At 55.8% G+C, this 19,690-nt stretch overlaps 8 protein-coding genes across 8 annotated transcripts; 4 read left to right on the plus strand and 4 right to left on the minus strand.

Annotated features, from left to right (window-relative positions):
• Nucleotides 1–657: 657 nt before the first annotated feature.
• Nucleotides 658–2,217, plus strand: MAM_00653 (uncharacterized protein; the record flags this gene model as incomplete). The annotated part of the gene is made up of 3 exons (XM_040819452.1): nt 658–1,331; nt 1,458–2,086; nt 2,153–2,217. 3 exons carry the CDS (start codon nt 658–660, stop codon nt 2,215–2,217), a joined length of 1,368 nt encoding a protein of 455 aa, XP_040682717.1.
• Nucleotides 2,218–3,003: 786 nt separating this feature from the next.
• On the minus strand, nt 3,004–5,892 carry MAM_00654 (Casein kinase II, regulatory subunit; the record flags this gene model as incomplete). Its single annotated transcript, XM_040819453.1, has 4 exons — nt 3,004–3,699; nt 3,865–4,038; nt 4,104–5,147; nt 5,638–5,892. The coding sequence occupies 4 exons, from the start codon at nt 5,890–5,892 to the stop codon at nt 3,004–3,006; spliced, it is 2,169 nt and encodes a 722-aa protein (XP_040682718.1).
• Nucleotides 5,893–6,517: 625 nt separating this feature from the next.
• MAM_00655 (traub) lies at nt 6,518–8,242 on the minus strand (the record flags this gene model as incomplete). The annotated part of the gene is made up of 2 exons (XM_040819454.1): nt 6,518–8,121; nt 8,182–8,242. The coding sequence occupies 2 exons, from the start codon at nt 8,240–8,242 to the stop codon at nt 6,518–6,520; spliced, it is 1,665 nt and encodes a 554-aa protein (XP_040682719.1).
• Nucleotides 8,243–8,614: 372 nt separating this feature from the next.
• Nucleotides 8,615–9,406, plus strand: MAM_00656 (Cobyrinic acid a,c-diamide synthase; the record flags this gene model as incomplete). The annotated part of the gene is made up of 4 exons (XM_040819455.1): nt 8,615–8,677; nt 8,737–8,863; nt 8,922–9,041; nt 9,108–9,406. The coding sequence occupies 4 exons, from the start codon at nt 8,615–8,617 to the stop codon at nt 9,404–9,406; spliced, it is 609 nt and encodes a 202-aa protein (XP_040682720.1).
• A 762-nt stretch (nt 9,407–10,168) lies between these two features.
• MAM_00657 (Tudor domain protein) lies at nt 10,169–11,132 on the minus strand (the record flags this gene model as incomplete). Its single annotated transcript, XM_040819456.1, has 3 exons — nt 10,169–10,254; nt 10,331–11,024; nt 11,082–11,132. The coding sequence occupies 3 exons, from the start codon at nt 11,130–11,132 to the stop codon at nt 10,169–10,171; spliced, it is 831 nt and encodes a 276-aa protein (XP_040682721.1).
• Nucleotides 11,133–13,026: 1,894 nt separating this feature from the next.
• On the plus strand, nt 13,027–14,772 carry MAM_00658 (uncharacterized protein; the record flags this gene model as incomplete). The annotated part of the gene is made up of 1 exon (XM_040819457.1): nt 13,027–14,772. One exon carries the CDS (start codon nt 13,027–13,029, stop codon nt 14,770–14,772), a length of 1,746 nt encoding a protein of 581 aa, XP_040682722.1.
• An 873-nt stretch (nt 14,773–15,645) lies between these two features.
• MAM_00659 (abc-1) lies at nt 15,646–17,748 on the minus strand (the record flags this gene model as incomplete). Its single annotated transcript, XM_040819458.1, has 1 exon — nt 15,646–17,748. One exon carries the CDS (start codon nt 17,746–17,748, stop codon nt 15,646–15,648), a length of 2,103 nt encoding a protein of 700 aa, XP_040682723.1.
• A 520-nt stretch (nt 17,749–18,268) lies between these two features.
• Nucleotides 18,269–19,384, plus strand: MAM_00660 (cytochrome c heme lyase; the record flags this gene model as incomplete). Its single annotated transcript, XM_040819459.1, has 3 exons — nt 18,269–18,355; nt 18,422–19,035; nt 19,102–19,384. 3 exons carry the CDS (start codon nt 18,269–18,271, stop codon nt 19,382–19,384), a joined length of 984 nt encoding a protein of 327 aa, XP_040682724.1.
• Between the last annotated feature and the right edge of the window lie 306 nt (nt 19,385–19,690).

Consider the following 19,690-nt stretch of genomic DNA (forward strand, 5'->3'; position numbering starts at 1 on the left):
TTAGTGTCCTTGTTTGTTTTTCATCCGGCACCGCCATCCAACTCTCCGCCTCGCCTCGCCTCGCCTCGCCGCCAATAAAGTACCAGACCGCAATCTTGTCGCATCATCATTCATCCAAAGCTGCGTTCGCCCACAACCAAGCCTAGTAGTGCCTGACCATCGTCGCCCGTCGCTGCTGTTGATGCTGAGATGGCCAGACATCGCTTCTAAAGTGACACACGGCCACTACAGGGGAAAAAAAAAGGGCAAACTGGTGAATCAGTGACGCAGGTCGCCCTTTATTATCGCCGGCTCTCCTCCCCCCCCCTTTGGGGCAATCTGCCCGTCGCCCGGACGGCGAGGCGAAATTCATCAAGAGTCATGCCAAATGCGCATTTCGTTGATTCGTCGTCATTTCTCGCCACTCGACCCTCTCCCTCCGTACGTGAACGCCAGGTTCAAGCATTGCAGATCGTATCTGTGTCTGAGCATCTCCCCGTTCGCTGACGACTCCAGCAGCTATGCCACACGTAAAATCACCTCATCTAAAACCGTCGTCAAGATCGACTCGCGCACAATATGGACGGGGTCGGCCGCTGGTGGAGGGAATTGCACCATGAGTGGCCCAATGTATGGGACATGTGCCGTCGTCGCGGGTTGCTCAAGGCACTCCCCGACATGGCACAGGCTGTCTTCTGGACGGCATTGATGATTGTGTTATTCGTCGGCCTCACAGCATGTGATTTGCTTCGCACAGCATGGTCCCATGCATATCCGCTCTCCGAGCACAATAGGGACAAGAGAGAGCGTCGGCGCAAGGCCCAGTCGCTGCAGCGGCTGCTGTGCAGGCCCATGGGAGATCCGATATCAGCTTACAAGACTGTCCACTGCCAAGGCCCGCAGCCGGATGAAGAAGCAAAGGAATCCATTTTTAGCCGCCTCCCACCCGAAATTCGGAGGCTCGTTTTAATTTCAGCTTTTGGAGAACGCACGTTGCATATGGATTTGGATTTCCGCCCCCCGTTCAACTTGGTTGAGAGGAGGCCATTCGATGGATGGGACATGCATGCAAAGATTCATCAAGAAATCCTGACCCCGGACTCACATTTGGATACAAAGTCTCGAAAGAACAGGAATTGGAGGTGGTTTGGCTGCGTGTGCCACCGGTTCGACATCGACAAGACGCCAGCGTTGGCCTACGGCAGGAGGTGCAGCTACCGGTTTGCGCATTTTGGGGAACCAGATACGGATCTATGCCTTCGGGGATCGGGCAAGTGTAATACCTGGCCGGGGGAGTGGCCAGCCAAGTGTCAAATTGGCGTCATGGGGTGGATGTTGTCTTGCAAGCGAGCGTAAGTGTGCTCATCGGCCCATCGCCCGTCCTCAAATTTGCGCCGCGAGTCTGAAATCGCTCGGTTGGCTGTATTGACCTTGAAAGACGCTGGCACCGCTAACCAACTACTCCTGACCTTGCTTAGATATTTCGAGGCCATGGATGTTTTGTATGGCACCAACACTATTCATATTGCGTCGCCGGTTCTGATGAAGAGCATGTCCGATCTATTTCCGAACCATATATTGGCAAATATCCGATCTCTGGAGCTGGTCTGGCAGCCGAAAGATCTTTCTCTAGTAGAAGGCTTTTGCTCCAAGCTGGACTATTCCAAATATCAGCACCCAGTTTTCCCTTCTCTTGCGTACCTGCGGATCGCGTTTGCCCGAATGGTCATCCACGAGGTAGACCACGCCACCAACATGATTTGGCCATATGATAACAAACGATTACTGTCTGAAAGACTTCACAATTTCTTTCTGCCGCAAATGGATGCGTTAATAAGCCGAGTCGCGCCGTCGACCGCGGAAGTGACGGTATCTTGTGCAAAGTGGGACTGGTACGAAGTGATAGACGTCGCTCTGTTGGAAAGCCAGGGTAGGGAAGCGACGAGGATGCAAAGAGCCGACATTGCAGGGTTGAAGTGCTGGAGAATGATTCCGATCAGGAGAAGCATTTCGTCGGAAGACACCGAGGCCGGCTCATCGTCTGCGCGGACCAGAGAAGGATACTGGATTCACATACCCATTGGTGACATGCGCCTTCACAACTGGTGTGAGTTCAGTTCCATTCCATTTTTCGTCTCGTTCAACGTTTGAGACTGACCCCACGACACTGCAGATGGTTACGATTGGCAACGAAACGAGCTCTATGGTCTCGGGACGGATGGCTTCCTTTTGTCATGATTAGTAGACGACGAGGGGTTTCACGTAGATGGCATTGTGCGGCACATGTATTTCCTAACGACAGTAATGAATGACAAGCAGCGGAAATGCCACTGAGGCATTGTTATCAGGGTACGGCACTATTACGCGTGGATCAGACGGCCGTCGAAAGCGAGTAAGCCCCATATAGTCTGCATATAAACGGGGTCAAAACCTCTAGGGCCAAGTGGAACGATGCGCGGAAAATATATACAGATGGAGACAAGGGAAAGCCCATGGAAGCACGGGCCGCGCTCTATTCCCCGACAATGTGCCCTGAGGACCTTTGACATCGGGGAACCCGTTGCCCTGGCGTGCCCACGAATCGATCACATCGCCATTGAATTACATGGGATGCACAGCCCGATGCCAGATTCGCAGTCTGGTCGTCTTCTTGCCTGCCTAGGCGTGATGTTGCCATAAAAGAACCAAGGCCAACCGGTAACCGCCAGGACGGCAAGAGGAGGCCCCCAGGAGACTTGTACACGCCCTCCATACAACTTGACCTAGTTGGCGCCTCTCCGCCTGCCAAAGAAAATAGAAACGTCGGCGAGAGTGCCTACGGGCCAGGGGTAGCATCCAGTTGCGTCCTACGGTCTACCCGACGCCCTTTCAACACCAACCGTGCACGTTACAAACTGGTTTCTTTTGTACATGATTGCGAGTCGGCGTACAGTAAGAAGGAGCCCCTAGTGAGACATTGTTCAGGTTGTAACAAAAGCCGGGCAAATTACCGATTGCTCTTCACCCGTCTTCCCCCCCCCCCCCCTAGAACATGTCCCTCAGGTGCGGAAACACGGTTCCGTCGGGCGTGAAGATGCCGGCGGCAGAGTCGGACGTGCCGAGGTTGTTGTGCGGAGCGACTCGTTCGTCTCCAAAATGGAAACCGTTCAAGCCGACGTAGCCCTCGAAAATTCGCGACAGCTCGCTTTGGATGAGCCTGCCGTTTTTCTCTACCGGCTGCTCTGGGACGTGGTGGCTCGCAGGCATGGCCAGGCTGGGGAAAGGGGACTGCGACTGCGTGACGGGGCTGGCGTCCAGATGACCCCTGGCGAGCCCAATCATGCCGAGTGCGGCACTGGAATGGGCATCGTCGTCCGGGTTGAGGCCGAATCGTGGTGCCACGTCCTTGAGCGACTTGATGGTGCGCCAGAGGCGCTTGGAAACCCAGCTCTTGGCCGACAGGTCCTTCACCAGGTCGAGGGCGAGATAGAACTCCTCCCTGCAAACAGCACTGAATCGGACGGGGGCATGGACCGACGCGAGAAACACCACGGAAATGGCCGAGGCGAGAAACTGGTGGTAGAAGGTTTGCGACCGTCGATACAGGTTCGTGGTGCCGTTCAAGTGGTTTAGATACTGTATGGTGTCCTTGGCAAGGTCGACGACGCGCTGTGCTTGGCCCGGATGCTGCATGATGCTTGTGGCGCTGTGCAGAATAGGAGTATACAGCCAGATGCGAATCTGGCACCGACCAGTTAGTACCCTGCTACGAGGGAAAGGGGTAAGAGCAAATGTCAACAGGTATCAACTCGCCTGGTTGAATCTCAAGTATGTCCAGATCCTGAGACGCTGGAGATTATACGAGGGTGTGGACGTCATTTGTTTCTCCTTATCCCAGTTTCGCACCTTGACCTCGTCGGGCACCTTTTCATACCACTGTAGAATCTCTCGGTCAAGACTGTCAATCTCTTCCTGGCGTAGTTCGCGAGCCAAAACGGGTCCAAAATGTGACACTTGGCGCCAGACCTTGGCACCAAGGCGCGAGTAGGTAATCATGGCGACAAGGAACGGGTACTCGTCCTAGAGACAATTAGCGACTCGGGAGCCCACGTTTCTCCTCCTCTCCCCCCTGCGATTCTGCTCACGGGTAGCGGTAGCGTGGGATCGATTTCATCGTCCTGCACCGAGTATGGAAGGCCGGTGCCGAACGCCCATCGCCTGTCGAGCACATATGCCGACCAGAAGCTGTTGAGTGCATTCCTCCTCTCCACGTCGTCCCGGATCCTTGTCAGACCCCTCGTCTGATGTATGCCAGCCTCCAGGCAGAGGCGTACAACTTGGCCGATGACTCTCCAGGCCAGGACTTCGTCGCAGGAAAGAAACCTGTAACCAGCAAGCAAGCAAAGAACCGGCAAGTTGGCCACATCACTGCGATCAGACATCAACTTTTTGTTGACTACCCCCTCCATGCTCTCATACAGCCGAATGGCTCTGTCGCTGTGGCCATGGGACTCTGTAACCAGCGCACAGCACATGACCATTTTGAGCTGCAACGTCTTGTCGTCGTTGATGAGCTCCGACGGCTGCGGCTGCCTACGCAACGAGTCCAAAAACGGCGCAATATTCTTGGCGTGAGCGATGACACTGTGGATGTTGAGGACGGGGTACATTATACCAATCTCATCTTCATGGAATCGGCACAGCCGAACCATTTCATCCTTGCCAAACTCCACGAGGGGATCGAGACCAGCATTGGTGGCAGTGACCTGGATGGCGACATCGCTCCCTTGGTGGTCTTGGTGGTCTGTGTCGTCCATGCCGTGATATCCCATGTTGGCAATGGTGGTATTTGCGACATCTAGACTGTAGGCCATGCTGGTAGTGCCCCGAAACGCTCCGACCTTGGCGTGCGTCAGGTCTGGTCTGGGCATGGACGTGGACGTGGAGCTCAGTACGGGCGACGGCGCAAGAGTTGAGCCAGGTCCCCCGTTCAGACCGCGATCGGTTGGGGGCGCCACGAGACGAGTCGACTCTGCCTGCAAGGCTTTCATGGTCTGGTTCAGCCGGCTGACTTCTTCTTGCAGGCGACGGAGCTGGCTGGTGACGCTCTTAAACTCGTCCGAGTCTTTGAAGTTGTTCGAGCAGCAGTTGGGGGCGTATAGGCACGCCAGGTTCAGGTTGCCGCATCGCTGACAAGGCGTCTCGCCATTGCACTTGATTTTCCTTCTCTTGCACTCATTGCTGTGCAGATTCCCCCGAGTCAGCCTCCATCTGCAAAGGATCAATCGGGCGAGGATGCAGAGCTGGTGTTCGGCGCGGCTGCCATGGCCAGGCGGCGCTGGATGGGAGGGAGGGGATCGAGGAGGGCTCACCAGGCAATGGAAATATACTACGAGCCCAAAGAAGCAAAGAAGACGTCAGCACGAGACCGTGTCATGAAGGGGCGGGGGGGAAATAAATAAAAAAACCAAATCACCGTCAGCCAATACCCATCCATGTTGTTGCACCGTCGCGGTGGCATCTGGACTCTCGCACAAGCCGGGGGGACTCGGGTGACACCAACACCATCGGACAGGACATCACAAGACAAAAATGGCCGACGCCTGGAGCGCGTGGACGGGTTCCGTAGGCAGCAAACGTGCGGCAGGGGGGGACCAAGGGCCGGTGATGGCAACTCACCCGATTCCTTTTGCTCCTCGTCTGTTTCTGCGCCGCTCCATCGCCATCGCCCATCGACTTCCTCTTGCTGGCAGTCGAGGCGGACGCAGACGCAGCGACGGCAGCGGAATTGTCTCCGTACGAAGCGGAACCAGACGGACTGGCGTGTGGCCCAGGCCGCGGTGTATCATAGGATACGCTTGCAGTGTCGCTGAGCGCGGCGGGAGCCTGCGCCAGGTAGCGCAAATCCGACGCCTGTGTTTCGATTTGCTCCATGGTGTTGCGGCCGCCCACTTCAATGCCCTCGTGCCTTGCACCCCGTCGTTGCGGACTGCGAAGCCTGCGGAGGGAGTTGGCCGGAACATAAAATGACAAGAATAAAACAAATTAAAAAAAAAAAAAATAGAAAGATTCCACCTGCGATCAAGGGATAAAGAAGTTGGTGGGGCTGTCGGTTCGACGGGGAAATGCCCAGCGCCCAGCACCCAGCGCCCAGCGCCCACCCAGTGAATCAGCAGTCAGCAGTCAGCCCCCATGGCGTGCCTGCCTGCCTGCCGTGCCACCACTTCCCAAATCCATAGCCGACAACCACGCGACCGCACGTGACCCCCGCTCACGCGCAGACGCTGCATCCTCAGTCAGGGTACGTAACTAAGTTAACTACCTGCTCCGTACTCCGTACTCCGTGCTCCGTCATGCAACTTTGGTGGCGGCGGCCAAGAGGGTTGCCTTGGAAAAGTAAGTTACCTTTGCTCCGTCACGCACGAGGCCCTGCAGCCTGTCGATACCAAGATTGCAATTCCCTCCAACTTCTGTGGCTGCACAGGTCAATTGCCGTCGACTTGTCAGCCTCGGGCGCCTGCCCACGCACACACCGTGTCCAAGTCTATCAATATACCGCTCAATTTCTAAACAGCTTCAGCCCTCCATCTTCAATATCCACTCCCTCCATCTCCTCGCCCTCGTCCTCGTCCTCATCCTCGCTCTCGTCCTCGTTCAGATGCAGCTTTCGGCCGAATAGTGTTCCAAAGAACCTGTCAATCTCCGCCTGCTCCCAGCTTCTCCTGTCCTCGGGCGCCATAAAGTTTTGCAATTTCTCATGCACCGTGAATCTCATCTTTCGTCCTTTGCTGGCCTTGCGATCCACCTGCTTGCGCACCTTGGCCTCCTTTGTCGCCGTCACCATGACTGTCGGCACGCCGGTGGCCTGATCTGCGGCGCCTTCCACGGTTCGCTGCTCAACCAGTTCCTTGAGAAGCAGCTGGTAGAAATCTGCATCGTCGTAGACGTACTCGTCCATGGCGACTTTCCTGGCCAGCTGCGCAGGAGCACATGACCGCGGGACTCGTGTCCGTTTGACAAGTCTGTTATCGGGGACTATTAACTGCTCTTGAAGAGCGCCAATGAGGCCCTTGCCCCTTTCGCCGATTCCGCTTGGCCTCGTCGTGTTGACGCTTTGCACCTTTTTGGACCACTTCTCCAGTCGTTCTTGGCGAAAGCCAATTGCGTCCTTATCCTCTCCTTGTAGCTGTTCCCAGATGTCGTCGTTTGACATTGAAACAGAAAAATCGCGCTTGCGCTTTTCTCCGCTTTTTGTTGACGCGCTGATGCTTTCACGCAGGCTGCTGATGGTGTCGAGTAGTTTGACGGCAGCCTCTTCCGCAGCTTCGTACGGCTCAGACTCGGCATCCGTGTCCGTCTCAACCATGGGGAATGAATTGGCGGCAACGAGCGCTTTTTGCAACCGGATACGTAAATTGAGTAAACCATCGTAAATCTCGCGCTGCTTCTGAATGGCGGCGCCTTTCTCGACATCAGCTCGGTTGGACAGAGCAGATAGATGGGGTCTGGCCGCAGTTTTCTTCGCGGACCCCTGCTCCTTTTCGTCTTTGTCATCATCACCGCCCTTGTCTTGTCCTCCCTCGTCCTCATCTCCGTCTTCATCATCCTCGCTGTACTCTTCGTCCTCGTCACCCACCTCCTCGGGGTCGAGTTCGCCATTCGCCAGCGCATCAAGCCCGTCATCCACATCTTCTTCTTCGCCAGATTCATTATTCTCGTCATCATCGGACATGAAATCTGCCGCAGCCGCCCTCCCGGGTCTCCCCCTTGGCTTTGTGGGCTTCGCAGAGCCACGAAAAGCGTAGTTTCTGAAGCGTTCAACGTCCGACTCGCCCAGAGCATCGTCACTGTTGATCTCCGAGTCGTTGGCCTCGGCCTCATCGGCTTCTAGGTCAGCGACATCGGGATCGTCATACTTGTCATCGTCATCGTCACCGTCGCCTTCTCCCGCTTCTCGGTCCTCCTCGCTCTCGTCGTCCAACGCAGACCGGCTGACTCGAGAGCCCCTGTATTCAGGGCCCAGCGAAACGTTTTCCCTGTGTCTCAGTCTGCTCCTTCCAACACTAACGTAGTGCCCAGTGCCCCGGTTCTCGTCTTCGCTGTCCTCACTGCCGCTTCCATCGGCGCTGGCGCCGTCACGTGCGTTGGCTTCCGGGTCGTGGTCTGTAAATGTTAGTTTATACTGTGGTGCAAAGATCCAATGCTCTTGGATGATCCACCTACCCTTTATGATGACCTCGTCCGGGTCCCGGAACTGTTTGGCGCGGCCTTTTAATTTGGCCATTTTCCCACCGTCCAGCTGCTGTAGTGCCTGTATTCTGATTAGAGACAAAAAACACGAGCCCCACGTCCAGAAGATTTTGTCTCCCGGGGTTCCGACTTCAACTTTTAAGCGGTGTCTAGTGGCAGAACGCAGCTCCCGTGCAGACCCACCCGCCAGCAACGGAGCTGCCCCCCCTGATAAGGTAGCCTTTCAGCGTATTCAGACAGCTGCTGCTTGTCAAAGCACCGGTCCCAAGGCCTGCGTCATCATCTGTTATGTTGTGAGGTCTTGGGATATATTCCAGTAATATTCACACGGTCAATCTGCCTGCTTGTAGGAATAACCAAAAATTTTTGCAGCTCTATTCGCATTTCAACGTAGGTAGCGCCAATCATGCGCCAGACCGCAGTGCGCCTCTTGCGATCGTCTCACACGCTATACCACGAAAACCCTCTAGTACGTCGCCAACTTGTCCCTTCCCCATGCCATCTCACAAGGTCTGACACTTTTGACAGGGTCTGCCTCAATCCGGCACCCCGCCAACCTGGGGAAAACGTCCCCAGCGGCGCAAGATCACAGGAGTCGATAAAGTCATCGCCGTGTCATCTGCCAAGGGCGGTGTTGGTAAGAGCACAGTTGCGGGTGAGTCGAGGCTGATCAAACAAACCGCGTTGATGTATATTGATGTCAACGGGGGTAGCGAACCTATCCCTGGCTTTTGCTCGGCTGGGGCTCCGAGCGGGCATACTGGACACAGATATATTCGGACCGTCCATTCCGACACTGTTCGACTTATCCGGAGAACCAAGATTATCAAAATGTGACCACCCTTGCGACGTTCCCACCGCAGCACAACTCCTCTGGCCCGTGGCTGACGGTGTTGCAGATAACCAGCTTCTTCCTCTCACAAACTATGGCGTGAAAACCATGTCAATGGGCTATCTTGTTGGCGAGAATGCGCCGGTTGTGTGGCGAGGGCCAATGGTCATGAAAGCCATCCAGCAACTTCTACACCAGGTAGACTGGGGCGGGTTGGACATTCTGGTCCTCGACCTGCCACCTGGTACTGGCGACACGCAGTTGACCATAACCCAACAGGTCATTCTAGATGGTAGCAAGCACTGCCCCGTCCTCATCCTTCACTGCTGTTCGCGGGCTACGTATGTGCTGACGTGGATTTCTTAGGCTCTATAATCGTCACAACCCCTCATACCTTGGCAACAAAGGACGCTGTCAAGGGTATAAACATGTTCAAGGCAGTGAATGTGAAGATTTTGGGTCTCGTACAAAATATGTCACTGTTCAAATGTCCCCATTGTCATGGCGAGACGAATGTGTTTGGATCGAATGAAAGGGTCCAAAGGTTGTGCAAAGATCATGAGATATGTTTCCTGGGTGACATTCCTCTACACCCAAATATTGGAGATGATGCCGAGCGAGGGAAGCCTACGGTCGTCGCCGAGGCATCAAGTGAGAGAGCGTCAGCGTTTTTACGGGTTGCCGACAGAGTCTTACCAAAAGTTGGCCTGGGGACGAATTGAGAATACCAGGAACGATGGCCTCGTTTACAATATTGTTTCAATACATGTGATATCCCGCACATAAAGCCATTAGCACGTCTGCACAATCTTGATGTCGCAAGGGTTTTAAGTACCATGTCAACAGAGCTCAGTGAGGTCCATACCAAATCACAGTTTCGAAAGACAGGAATGAATTATCTCCTTTTGACGTGGAATATCCTATGTTACTCGAGCTATTATGAGGTTGGACGGCAGGCCGTCAAAGTGCGAAAAGACGCGAGGTTAGCCCCAGCCTTTGTCAATCAGGAGGCATGTTACCGTAAAATGGCGTGAAAGCCCACCCAATCAACACATTCCTCCCTGAACGCCGATTTGACTTGGCAACGCGTCTGTGAACATGAACTAGAAAGAAAGAAACAGAGAGTCGTTAGTCTAGGTCTTCGTTTACCTGGTAAACATGACGAGATCGAGTAGGATCTTTCCGCATAGCTTGTCCTGAACCGGTAAAGCCCACTGGATGACCGATTGTTAGCGCAATCTGAAGCACAGTTTTTGCTATTCAAACTTGGATATGCACATATTCACTCACCTCTTCCATGAATACCCTCTGGCGTGCGGAACATGCTGTCCTTCTTATTCGTCTTGCCAAACTTGGACTTTGCATTGAATGCATGCCACTTTGCCTTGCCAGCTTCAAGCTCCTTTTTTGCCTGAATCTTTTTTGGTTTCGAGGCTGTCGCAGCCTCTGCATCATTCTGGGCTTCGTGCTTGACACCAGGGTACATCGTAGCCCCAGCAGACGACACAACACCTGGGGCCGACGGCTGCGGCGCAGAGTCGTCAGCTTTCCTCTTATTAGAAACGGGCTTCAAATCTTTTGATCTTAGTGTGTCTGTACTGTCGTAACTTTTGAACTTGACAGTGTATATCGGCGCGGCGGACGACCCAGTGATGGAGGTGATTCTGGCTTGATAGAAGTTCTTGTCTCCGGATACCCATTTGGCCATGACGGTATCGTTCACATGATACGTGACTGTAGGTTCTTCCTTTTCCTCCGGGGGCGCAGGCGGCTTCTTGAAGGCAGGGTGGTTTTCACGAGACCATTTTTCGGGCTGTGGCGGCGGCGGCGAGGGTTCTTTTGGGGCAGGCTTAGACGGCAGGTTTGGTCTTAGCTCGGCGATGTTCTCATCGAGGAGATGAATGACATTGGTCAACTCCTCCTGTAGAGCCTGAAGCTCGGCACTGTCTGGATCATCTCGTAGTTGTTGAAGCACGATATCGAGCTGGACGCCGAGTTAGCCCAACGAGGTCGACGGGGCGCCGGAATATGGAAAACGAACCTGCTCTTGGTATTGTGACCTCTCCTCTTCAATGGCTGCGACGCCAGACATTGTGTTTCGGAATGCGAAAGATAATTTATACCGGGTTTCGTGGGACCTCGGGTGTTGATGGAGACGTGGTCGAGGCTGGGTGACGAGGGCAGGCGAGGCAGCGACGAGGAGCCTGGTTTGGAGAAGCATGAGGAAGGTACGTACCGAGCAAGCAACTAATAAGCTCATTGTGCCACGCCGTCCTGACTCCTCCACTACGAGAAGCAGCCCTGCACGTGACCACCTTGGATGACGAACGGCTCGGGCATTGAACGTCGGTTACTCACCACGACCTGTCATTCGTGAAGTTGAATATTGCGCAAATTGAGTGTAGTCTGATGACGTATGGAAGGTTTTCAGTAGAACCACGATAGACGTTGTAGAGTCATGTTGAAAAGAAAGGAATCGAAATTTTCTTTCCACCTATGTATGTATAATGTACAGAGGGAGGCAAAAAGTACTGAATTGGAGCAGGTGCTAGGCAATCGCGAGTTATGCTGCACATATTGCGGTACGGGGTATATTGGTGCATATTTATTGGTAGGAAAAAGATGACCCGGTCTGCCCGTTAAGACACAGCGCTTGGTGAATGAGATGCTCACGTTGGGATGAATTACTGGCTTGCTTGAATGCGACTCAGTATATTCGAGCCGACTTTCTGACCAGTTTCGTAAGACATGGATGATGGTGACGGCTGCTGGTATTTCTCGACGCGGAAAGACTGGTCTCTCCCGACTTGATCGTGGACGCTTGCATGTTGCGTGGACACAAAAAACTGGGTTGACTTCTGCCACCACCAGCCTGGGGGACGGCCTGGGGGCCGCTAGACCGCCAAGGCGCCGGCCTGGGCTGCCCGGGGCCCCCAAAAGCCAAAAGCTTCCAGATGCCTGGCGCAGTCGCGCACAGCCAGTCACTGTCTTCGGCCGCCCTCCGCCGTCCCCTCCACTCGCCAGCGCGGCGCAGCCCTGTGCCTAGTCTCGTTTCAATCGTGTCCATCCAGTTTCCTTTGCAACCCTCCATCTCGTCGCTCACCATCCATTCGCATCTGTCTGCCACCACCACTCACTCCCCTACCTACCTAGGTAACTCTGACCTCACGGCGGTCTGGGCTCTGTTTCGAGTCTGGGTCGGAAGAAAACCGCACACAGGCTCAACAAGACAAGACGAGGGAGTGAAGAAGCGCAAAAGAAGAAGAAAAGGCAGGAAAGACAGAGAAAGAATGAAGGTGGGAAGGAGGGAAGGAAAGAAGGAAAGAAAAACCACACTCTCTCCGTTTCTCGGCCCGTCTACCCACTCCCTCCCACGACCCAGATGCCAGATGGCTAGTCTCTTTCAGTCCCTTTAGTCCGTCCCTTCCCTTATAATTATCAACACCCCAAAGGACACCTTTTTCAAGAGTCGAGAGCTCCTCTTCCGCACGTCCGGGCTGCTCCTGCCACCTGCACCAATCTTGCAGCCGGCCAATTGGCATTTGGACCTCGGAAGAAACCTTGGCACCGGGCTGCCAGGTCGCCTTCACAGCCGCCATCGCCGACTCCGATATTCACACGTGTACGGAGTACTGAGCAGCAACCGCGGCCGAAGACGGCGCAGCATCTTGTAACCAGACACTGGACATTGGACATTGGACCGGGACATCCTTGACGGCAGCACAGCACAGCAGCGCAACACCGCATCGTTGCGTCGCTGCATGTCTCCCTCTCCCAGAGTCGCAAGCACCAAGCGCCAGCCACAAGCTCGACCCATCACCGCTGCCGCCCAACACTGAGACCTTCATCACATTCGAGCCGGCGACCACAGCAGGTGCGTAACCTGCCGCCGGAAGCACGTCGACCTCTGGTGCCTTTGGTGTGGACAGGCCAAGTAGCCAAGTACTCCGTACCTTGGCTGGCTTCGGGTGCTTCTCTGCTACACCATGGCGCGAGACAGGGACCTGGACAACGCATCGTCCGGCGGCCAATCAACGCGACCTCCCCTCAACCACCAGGACAGCGACTCTCACAGCGATACCACAAACACCTCGGGAGTTCCGTCTCACCATCATCGCACAAAGCATCACCAGAAGCATCACCACGTTGGTCACGCCGGTCGCCTGCACGCCCGCGTCCCTTCCTCAAAAGCCGTCCACAAACAGCATGGCAACGCTCATGCGCACGCTCATGCCCACAACCCAAAGCTGAATCGACGACCTACCTCGCCGACCGAATTCGACGAAGCTGCCCAGACTGCCCATCGCCCGCCGCCCCATCGCCGAGCGACCAGCGAGGTCAAGCTCGCCCGTCAATCCTTCACTGCCAATCTGCCCAAGAGCTTGTCGCACACTACTCTGAAGCGCAACCGCTCGCACGTCGAGGTTGGCAAGCGCTCTCGGTCGTCGGACAAGCTCAAACGAACCTCGAGCGGCACGGGTATCCATACGGGCATACATAAGCAGCCAACCAAACCCAGCAGGATCCAGGTGCATTTCGACCTGGGCAGCGATGATCCTGAAGACGAGTGGGTTGATGCCAGCGGCTCCAATTCGCCATACCTGTCACGCAAAGGCTCGCTCAACAGCAGCGCTCAATCGTCTCTGAGGCAAGGACCCAGCGCCGAGAACTCGCGGCCCGTGACCCCGAGTACTAGTTCCAAATCTCACGAAGCAGAGCCTCCATCACCCAACCGTGCAACGTCTCACCACAAAGAATACCTCACCTCTCGCCTCTTACAACGAACCCCGTCACACGGTGCACCACCCCAGATGACTGTCGACATTGCCAATGCGGCACCGGCGCAATTGTCCCGCTCCGTCAGCTCGACTGGTCGCAACGCAACGCCCTCGGCAGATAGCCATCAAGATGAGCTAGTCTCCCGATTTGTCGATACTGCCGGCTCTGCCTTGGCAAGCCAAGGATCGTTTTATCGTCCAGCTCACGGTCCCGGCCAAGAGTCTGAGGATGTCCCCCGAAGGCCTGGCTCGATGGCAAATCTTGATCGCGCGCTCAAGAGTGACGATGCAAGTCCAATGCCGACGCCGGTGTTGGTGCCACCAGCTGAAATCGACAACAGCGCCTTGGTACCAAAGGCCGACAGGCGAATGGGAGGCCCTTCGGCGGAAACATCGCGCACACAGCAGAAGCTGAATTTGCAGCGCGCCAGTTCAGTATTGGAGCCTGCCCAAGCATTGACAGGGGCAGTGGGCGCGGTTGGGGCAAGCCCCTTGATTGGCATTGGAGGTCCCGGCTACGACGGGGGAAACAGCCGTGATCCTCGCATCGGCAAACTGCTGGAACGGACTGGTATGGAATACCTCGTCGTTCGACGATACCAAAACCCCGTTGCTCGGTCTCTGAACCGTCTAAGTCGCCTTCCAGGGATGGCGAAGACGCGAAGAATCCCACGAACGACTCCTGGCTCTGTCAACGGCAAACGAAGCATGGATCTCAATGCTCGACATGCTCGGGATGCCAGCACGCCGGATTCACGCCACATCATTCCCAAGTCTGGTGCATCGAGCAGAGCCAACGGAGCGAGTTGCAGCTTCGACGCAGATGACGTTGCCAAACTGAACGAACGATTAAGCGGGGCGAGCCTAGTTGCGGTCGGAGAGGAGGATGGCACGAACGCCCTCCTCCGTAACCTATGGGACAAATCGATGGATCTCAGCGCCAGCACCGACTAGAAAGGCACGGCACGGGCTTGTTGTTCCAATCGAGGCAATCGTCATCTGTAAAGACAGGGTGGTTTCTTTACCGGGCAACGGACTAGAGCAACGTTGCTCCCCTTGTGAGACGCAACTATTTCAATACGTGTCTCAAGGCTGCTTGCTCTCTCGCGTTCCTCAGTAGGACATGTATAAACACTTGTGGCCCACCAATGTTATACCTTCTTCGCCAGGCACGCTACCTACCCATGCCACCTTGTAGCATCTTTGCCTGGTCATATTACCAAGACTTTACGATTTCACTACCAGCGGGGTCTCTTCGGTCAAAGTAGACAAAACGTATGCGGATCAGGCTGGAGTTGACGCAGATGCAGGGCCGTCGTGTGCATTTACATAGAAAACTTTTAATATACAGGCTGATGACTTGACGAAGCAGTTATTTCCCATTTCTCCTACTTTTCCACCCTGTCGCCCCGGGGACCTAATGGCAAGACAGCAGCATGGGAATATATTGCCGGGGCCAAAGGACAGAGTATACCTAGCGACGCAACTAGGGAGAAAAAATTGAGACACGTATAATGCTATACCTGTCGTATGTATCAGAGGGAAGATGCAAGTCCAGCGCTGGCGCGCCTCTATTCTTGTAATTTGCACTTTCTCCAATTCTTTCCCGTCGCCATGCAACAAGATGATGATGATGATGAACCGCCGACGTCGCTCATGGAAAATAGGGGGAAAAAACAAAAGTAGATACAAGACCCGTCATGCAATACCGATACGCCACACGCGTGCCTGATGACTTCTCCCATCCACCCGTCCGTTTGCGCACTCATACATTGGGAGAAAGTAAATCGTATTTCACACATCGCTCGACCTAGACAGACGGGTCAGTTACAAAGAGGTTCTGGCCGACACGGCCGAGCAGATGGGGCCAGGCAGGGCAGGGGATCGACTCACGTCTTCTATACTCGCCTGGAGGAACTTCCTCGCCTCCAAGCCCGCCCAGACCAAGATCATGCTGAAGTCGCCGCTCTTGGCCATTGTTGCGCCGCTCTGGGTGCCGAGCTGTCGCAGGATCGGCAGGGAACTGCTCAGCAGGTCCAGGTCCGGGTTGAGGCTGCGCCCGATTCCCTCGAGGAGGAGGATGCTGATGACGACGTTGACAAAGTCCCCCTCCAGGCGGACGTGGTGGGTGCGCACCATGGACAGGACTTGTTGGAGGATGTCGCCGATCTTGACGTTTCCCAGCGCCAGGGTGCGGGACTTGACGCTGAGCACGAGGTGCTGCATTTTGAGAGCAAACACCTCCTTTTCCAGGACGGCTTCGGGCTGGCGACAGCGTTCGCACATGAGGTGGCCGGCCTTGTAGCCGTCGAATTCGGCGACGGCGCGGAAGAGGTCGAGGAAGTTGGCGCGGTTGGTGGCGTTGAGCTCCGTCACCAGGCCCGTGTCGATGAATATGAGCTGCGGCCGGTACCCCTCTGCGTCGATTTTGGCGAGCTCGGCTTCCCAGGCGGCCTTGTTCTTGCGGCGCCTGAAGGGGCGCAGACGCTCGAGGACCATTTCCGTCACGTCTGCTTCTTGGTCGTGGGCGTTGCGGTCTGGCTTCTTGAGGAGGCGCAGTTCGGGCTGGGCTGCCTGGTAGAAGCGCACCATGATGTTGCCCGGGTGGAGGTCTGCGTGGACAAAGTTGTCCAGGAGGAGCATGCGTAGGAAGGCGTCGAGGCCCTCGTCGGCAATGTCGTGCTGGAATACCCCGCCGCCGTTTTCCATGAAGTCGGCGAGCGGGATGCCCTGGGCGAACTCTTCTATGAGGACGTTGCGCGTCGTGAAGTCGGTGTAGGGGTAGGGGAATGAGGCGGTTGTGCGGTCCTGGAACTTGCGGCGGAAGCTCTCGAGGTTGGCGGCTTCGATGCGCAGATCGAGCTGGAGCTTCATCATTTCGCCGAATTGAGCTACTTCGTCGGGCAGGGAGAGCCATTCGATTGTGGGGATGGAGTTGAGGATAGATGCGAAGAAGTGCATGATTTTCAGGTCGCGGCGGACGATTCTGTCTACTCGGGGATGGAGGACTTTGACGGCCACGTACGATGACGGGACGCGCCTTGGTGAGCTTTTGAGCACGGATTCGACGTGTCGTCGCACATTTTCCGACAGGCCACCACGGTATCCCTCGGAGCGGCTCATGCCACCCTTTGACGTGGCTAGTTCGGGCTTGAGTTTGGCCTTGTAGACTTGCGCAATGGCCCCAACGCCGAGCGGTTTCTCGTCAAACTCGTCAAAGATGTCGTCAAACTCGCGCCCGCCAAACGCTGCCGAGACCGTCCTGCGGGTTGCGTGCAGGGAGTGTGCGGGCGCGTTCGAGTGAAGCTTGGACATGGCGTCACACATCTCGTTGGGGAAGATGTCTGTTCGAGATGCCGCCCATTGTCCCAGTTTGATAAAGGCAGGGCCTGCAAGTTCCATTGCCTTGACCAAAAAACCGTACCACCAAAGCGTCCCGCTTCGTTCGCCATCACGCTCGGGGCGGCGTGTGCCAATCCAAATTGCGGGGACCGTGATGATGACGGGCACGAAGATGACGAGGAGGTGCAGAAAGCGAAAGCCCGTGCAGAACGGCTCCCACAAATACAAGTCAAACCAGAGGACAACCTTGTGCGCCGCCCTTTGCAGCCCAGTTTCGTCGTCGCCAACGGCTTTGCGCATCTCCTCGCGGGAGACCTCCAGCATTCGGTGTTCGCCCGTCTGCTCGGTGCCATCATTGTCGGTTTGCGAAATCTCGACGAAGGCGCCAGCACTCAGGGCAGCTGCACCAGTCGAGGCCTTGAGAATGAGTCTCCTCGCCGAAGCTGCCCTTGCTCCCGAAGCCGTGCGCGGTATCTGGCGTGTGTGGTGAAGTCGGAACGCGACGCGGCGTAGAAGATGAGGCGAACTGGAATGCGAAGGCAGCAAGGGCCGGAAACAAGCCCGGCCCAAGACGATTCCGAATCTCATATCGGCTCACAAGCGAGTGAGATCCCCTTTGCAGGCGGAATCTGTCATGTTTGACGGCGTATGTGGTTCGCGGGGCTCGAGGAGTCGTCGGCAAGCGCGGATGGCAATTCGGTCCAAGGCCTTGCGCACTAGCCGGTGCCCGCAACAGCTGGCCTAGTACATGGGATTGGTGACGTAGAGGACTGTAGGGAGAAGCCGGAGCAGAGATGGATTCAGAACCGTCGAGCTGCGGCGGGTTGGAAAGTGCGGGCGCCGCTGCCGCTGCCGCTGCCGCTGTCGCCAATCACGTCAGCCTGGTCGGTGCTGACTGCCCCACGCCCCACGGCCTCGCCGGGGCTGTCGGTCAACTGTTCAACCGTGACAAGATTTCGTGCGTCTCGATGATCCCTCTCCCAGCATCATCGCTGCCATCCTGGTTCGTGCTTTTTCTCTCTGTCTGCAAAGCACTTGGCGCTTCTCACCCACCACGGCCACTCGACTTTGCTCGCCTTTTAACTCTTTGCACCAATTGAGCTTCATCATGGGCTGGTTCTGGGCTGAGCCTGCCGCCGCCGCCGTGCCTACGGCAAGCGGCCATGCTCCGGTCATTGGCAATACGGCTCCTCCGGTACGCAGCATAAAGTCCATCAGTGTCGACTATCAATATGGACCCTGACTTCCCACCCTCTTACAGGCTGCATGTCCGATGCGCAAGAAGAGTCTCGATGCGCTGAAACCCAATGAACACCCCCCTGAGCAGGCTTCTGGCCCGTCCGTGCCTGGCCGCCGCGTAGCCCGCGAGGCTCGCCCAAACCAAGAAGGGCCCAAATCTCTGCTCTCGCAGCTCAACCCACTCAATTACATGTTCCCCGACCTGTCGCAGGAACGTGCTCCCAATCAAGCCATCGCGCTGCCAACAAGTCGAGAGGAATCAACGATACCAAAGGGTTGCGGAGACGGCACGTGGGAGTATCCTTCGCCACAGCAAATGTACAATGCTCTCCTGCGCAAGGGATACACAGACACCGACATCACTGCCGTCGAGTCCATGGTGTCTGTTCACAACTTCCTCAACGAGGGCGCCTGGGCCGAGATTGTCGGTTGGGAGCAGCGTTTCGGCAAGGGCCTGTACAACGGATGGCAGGTTTGCAGGCGCGGCGAGGCTCATGCACCCGAGGAGATTGAGCGAAGCTGGGACGTCAATGACCCCGAGCCTACTCTCATCCGTTTCCAGGGCCGGCCCAAGGATCTGACCCCCAAGGCAACCATGCTGCAGGTGCTGGGCTGGATCTATCCATCAAAGTTTGGGTAGGTTTCTGCACGGCGAACATCAGTGCGTATAAAATGTCACGGCCATGTGCTAACGTTTCACAGCACCGAACCGCCATTTGACCGCCACGACTGGTACGTCTCCCGAGAGGCGAACGGCGAGAGACAGCAGATCCGATACGTCATCGACTACTACTCGGGCGAACCTGAGCCCACTGGTGAGCCTGTCTTCTATCTCGACGTTCGACCTGCCGCCACCCCACGGGGCGCTGCCGAGCGCATTATTCGGTGGAGTACCGATGTCTGGTGGAAAGCTATCGGGGGCGACAAGCGAGAGCAAGATCCGCAGCCCTTCTTCCGCCACAACTCCTTGAAGCCTTGGGGCTAGACAATCACAAAAGAGGATGCCAGCGTCTGCAATTGTATCACCAAAACCATGTATCATTCCACTCCCCACAGCATAACGAGCCTAGCCGTTTTTTTTTTCGACACGCGCTCATGATGGATATGCCCCAGCATACTTTGTATATTAGTTGTGTTTCGAGGACTGTATAATTCTGCAAGTTTCAGGGCCACTTGGGGTGACATTGTGTAAAAGTAACAAAGTCCATGGCGCAGACAAACTGCCTTGCAGGGCGATCACACGAGACGCTGAAGCATGTAGGCAGTTCACATGTTGAATGATTGGCTGGTC

Source organism: Metarhizium album (genome assembly GCF_000804445.1).
Source record: "Metarhizium album ARSEF 1941 chromosome Unknown scaffold_1, whole genome shotgun sequence".
In the NCBI taxonomy this organism is placed as follows: Eukaryota; Fungi; Ascomycota; class Sordariomycetes; order Hypocreales; family Clavicipitaceae; genus Metarhizium; species Metarhizium album.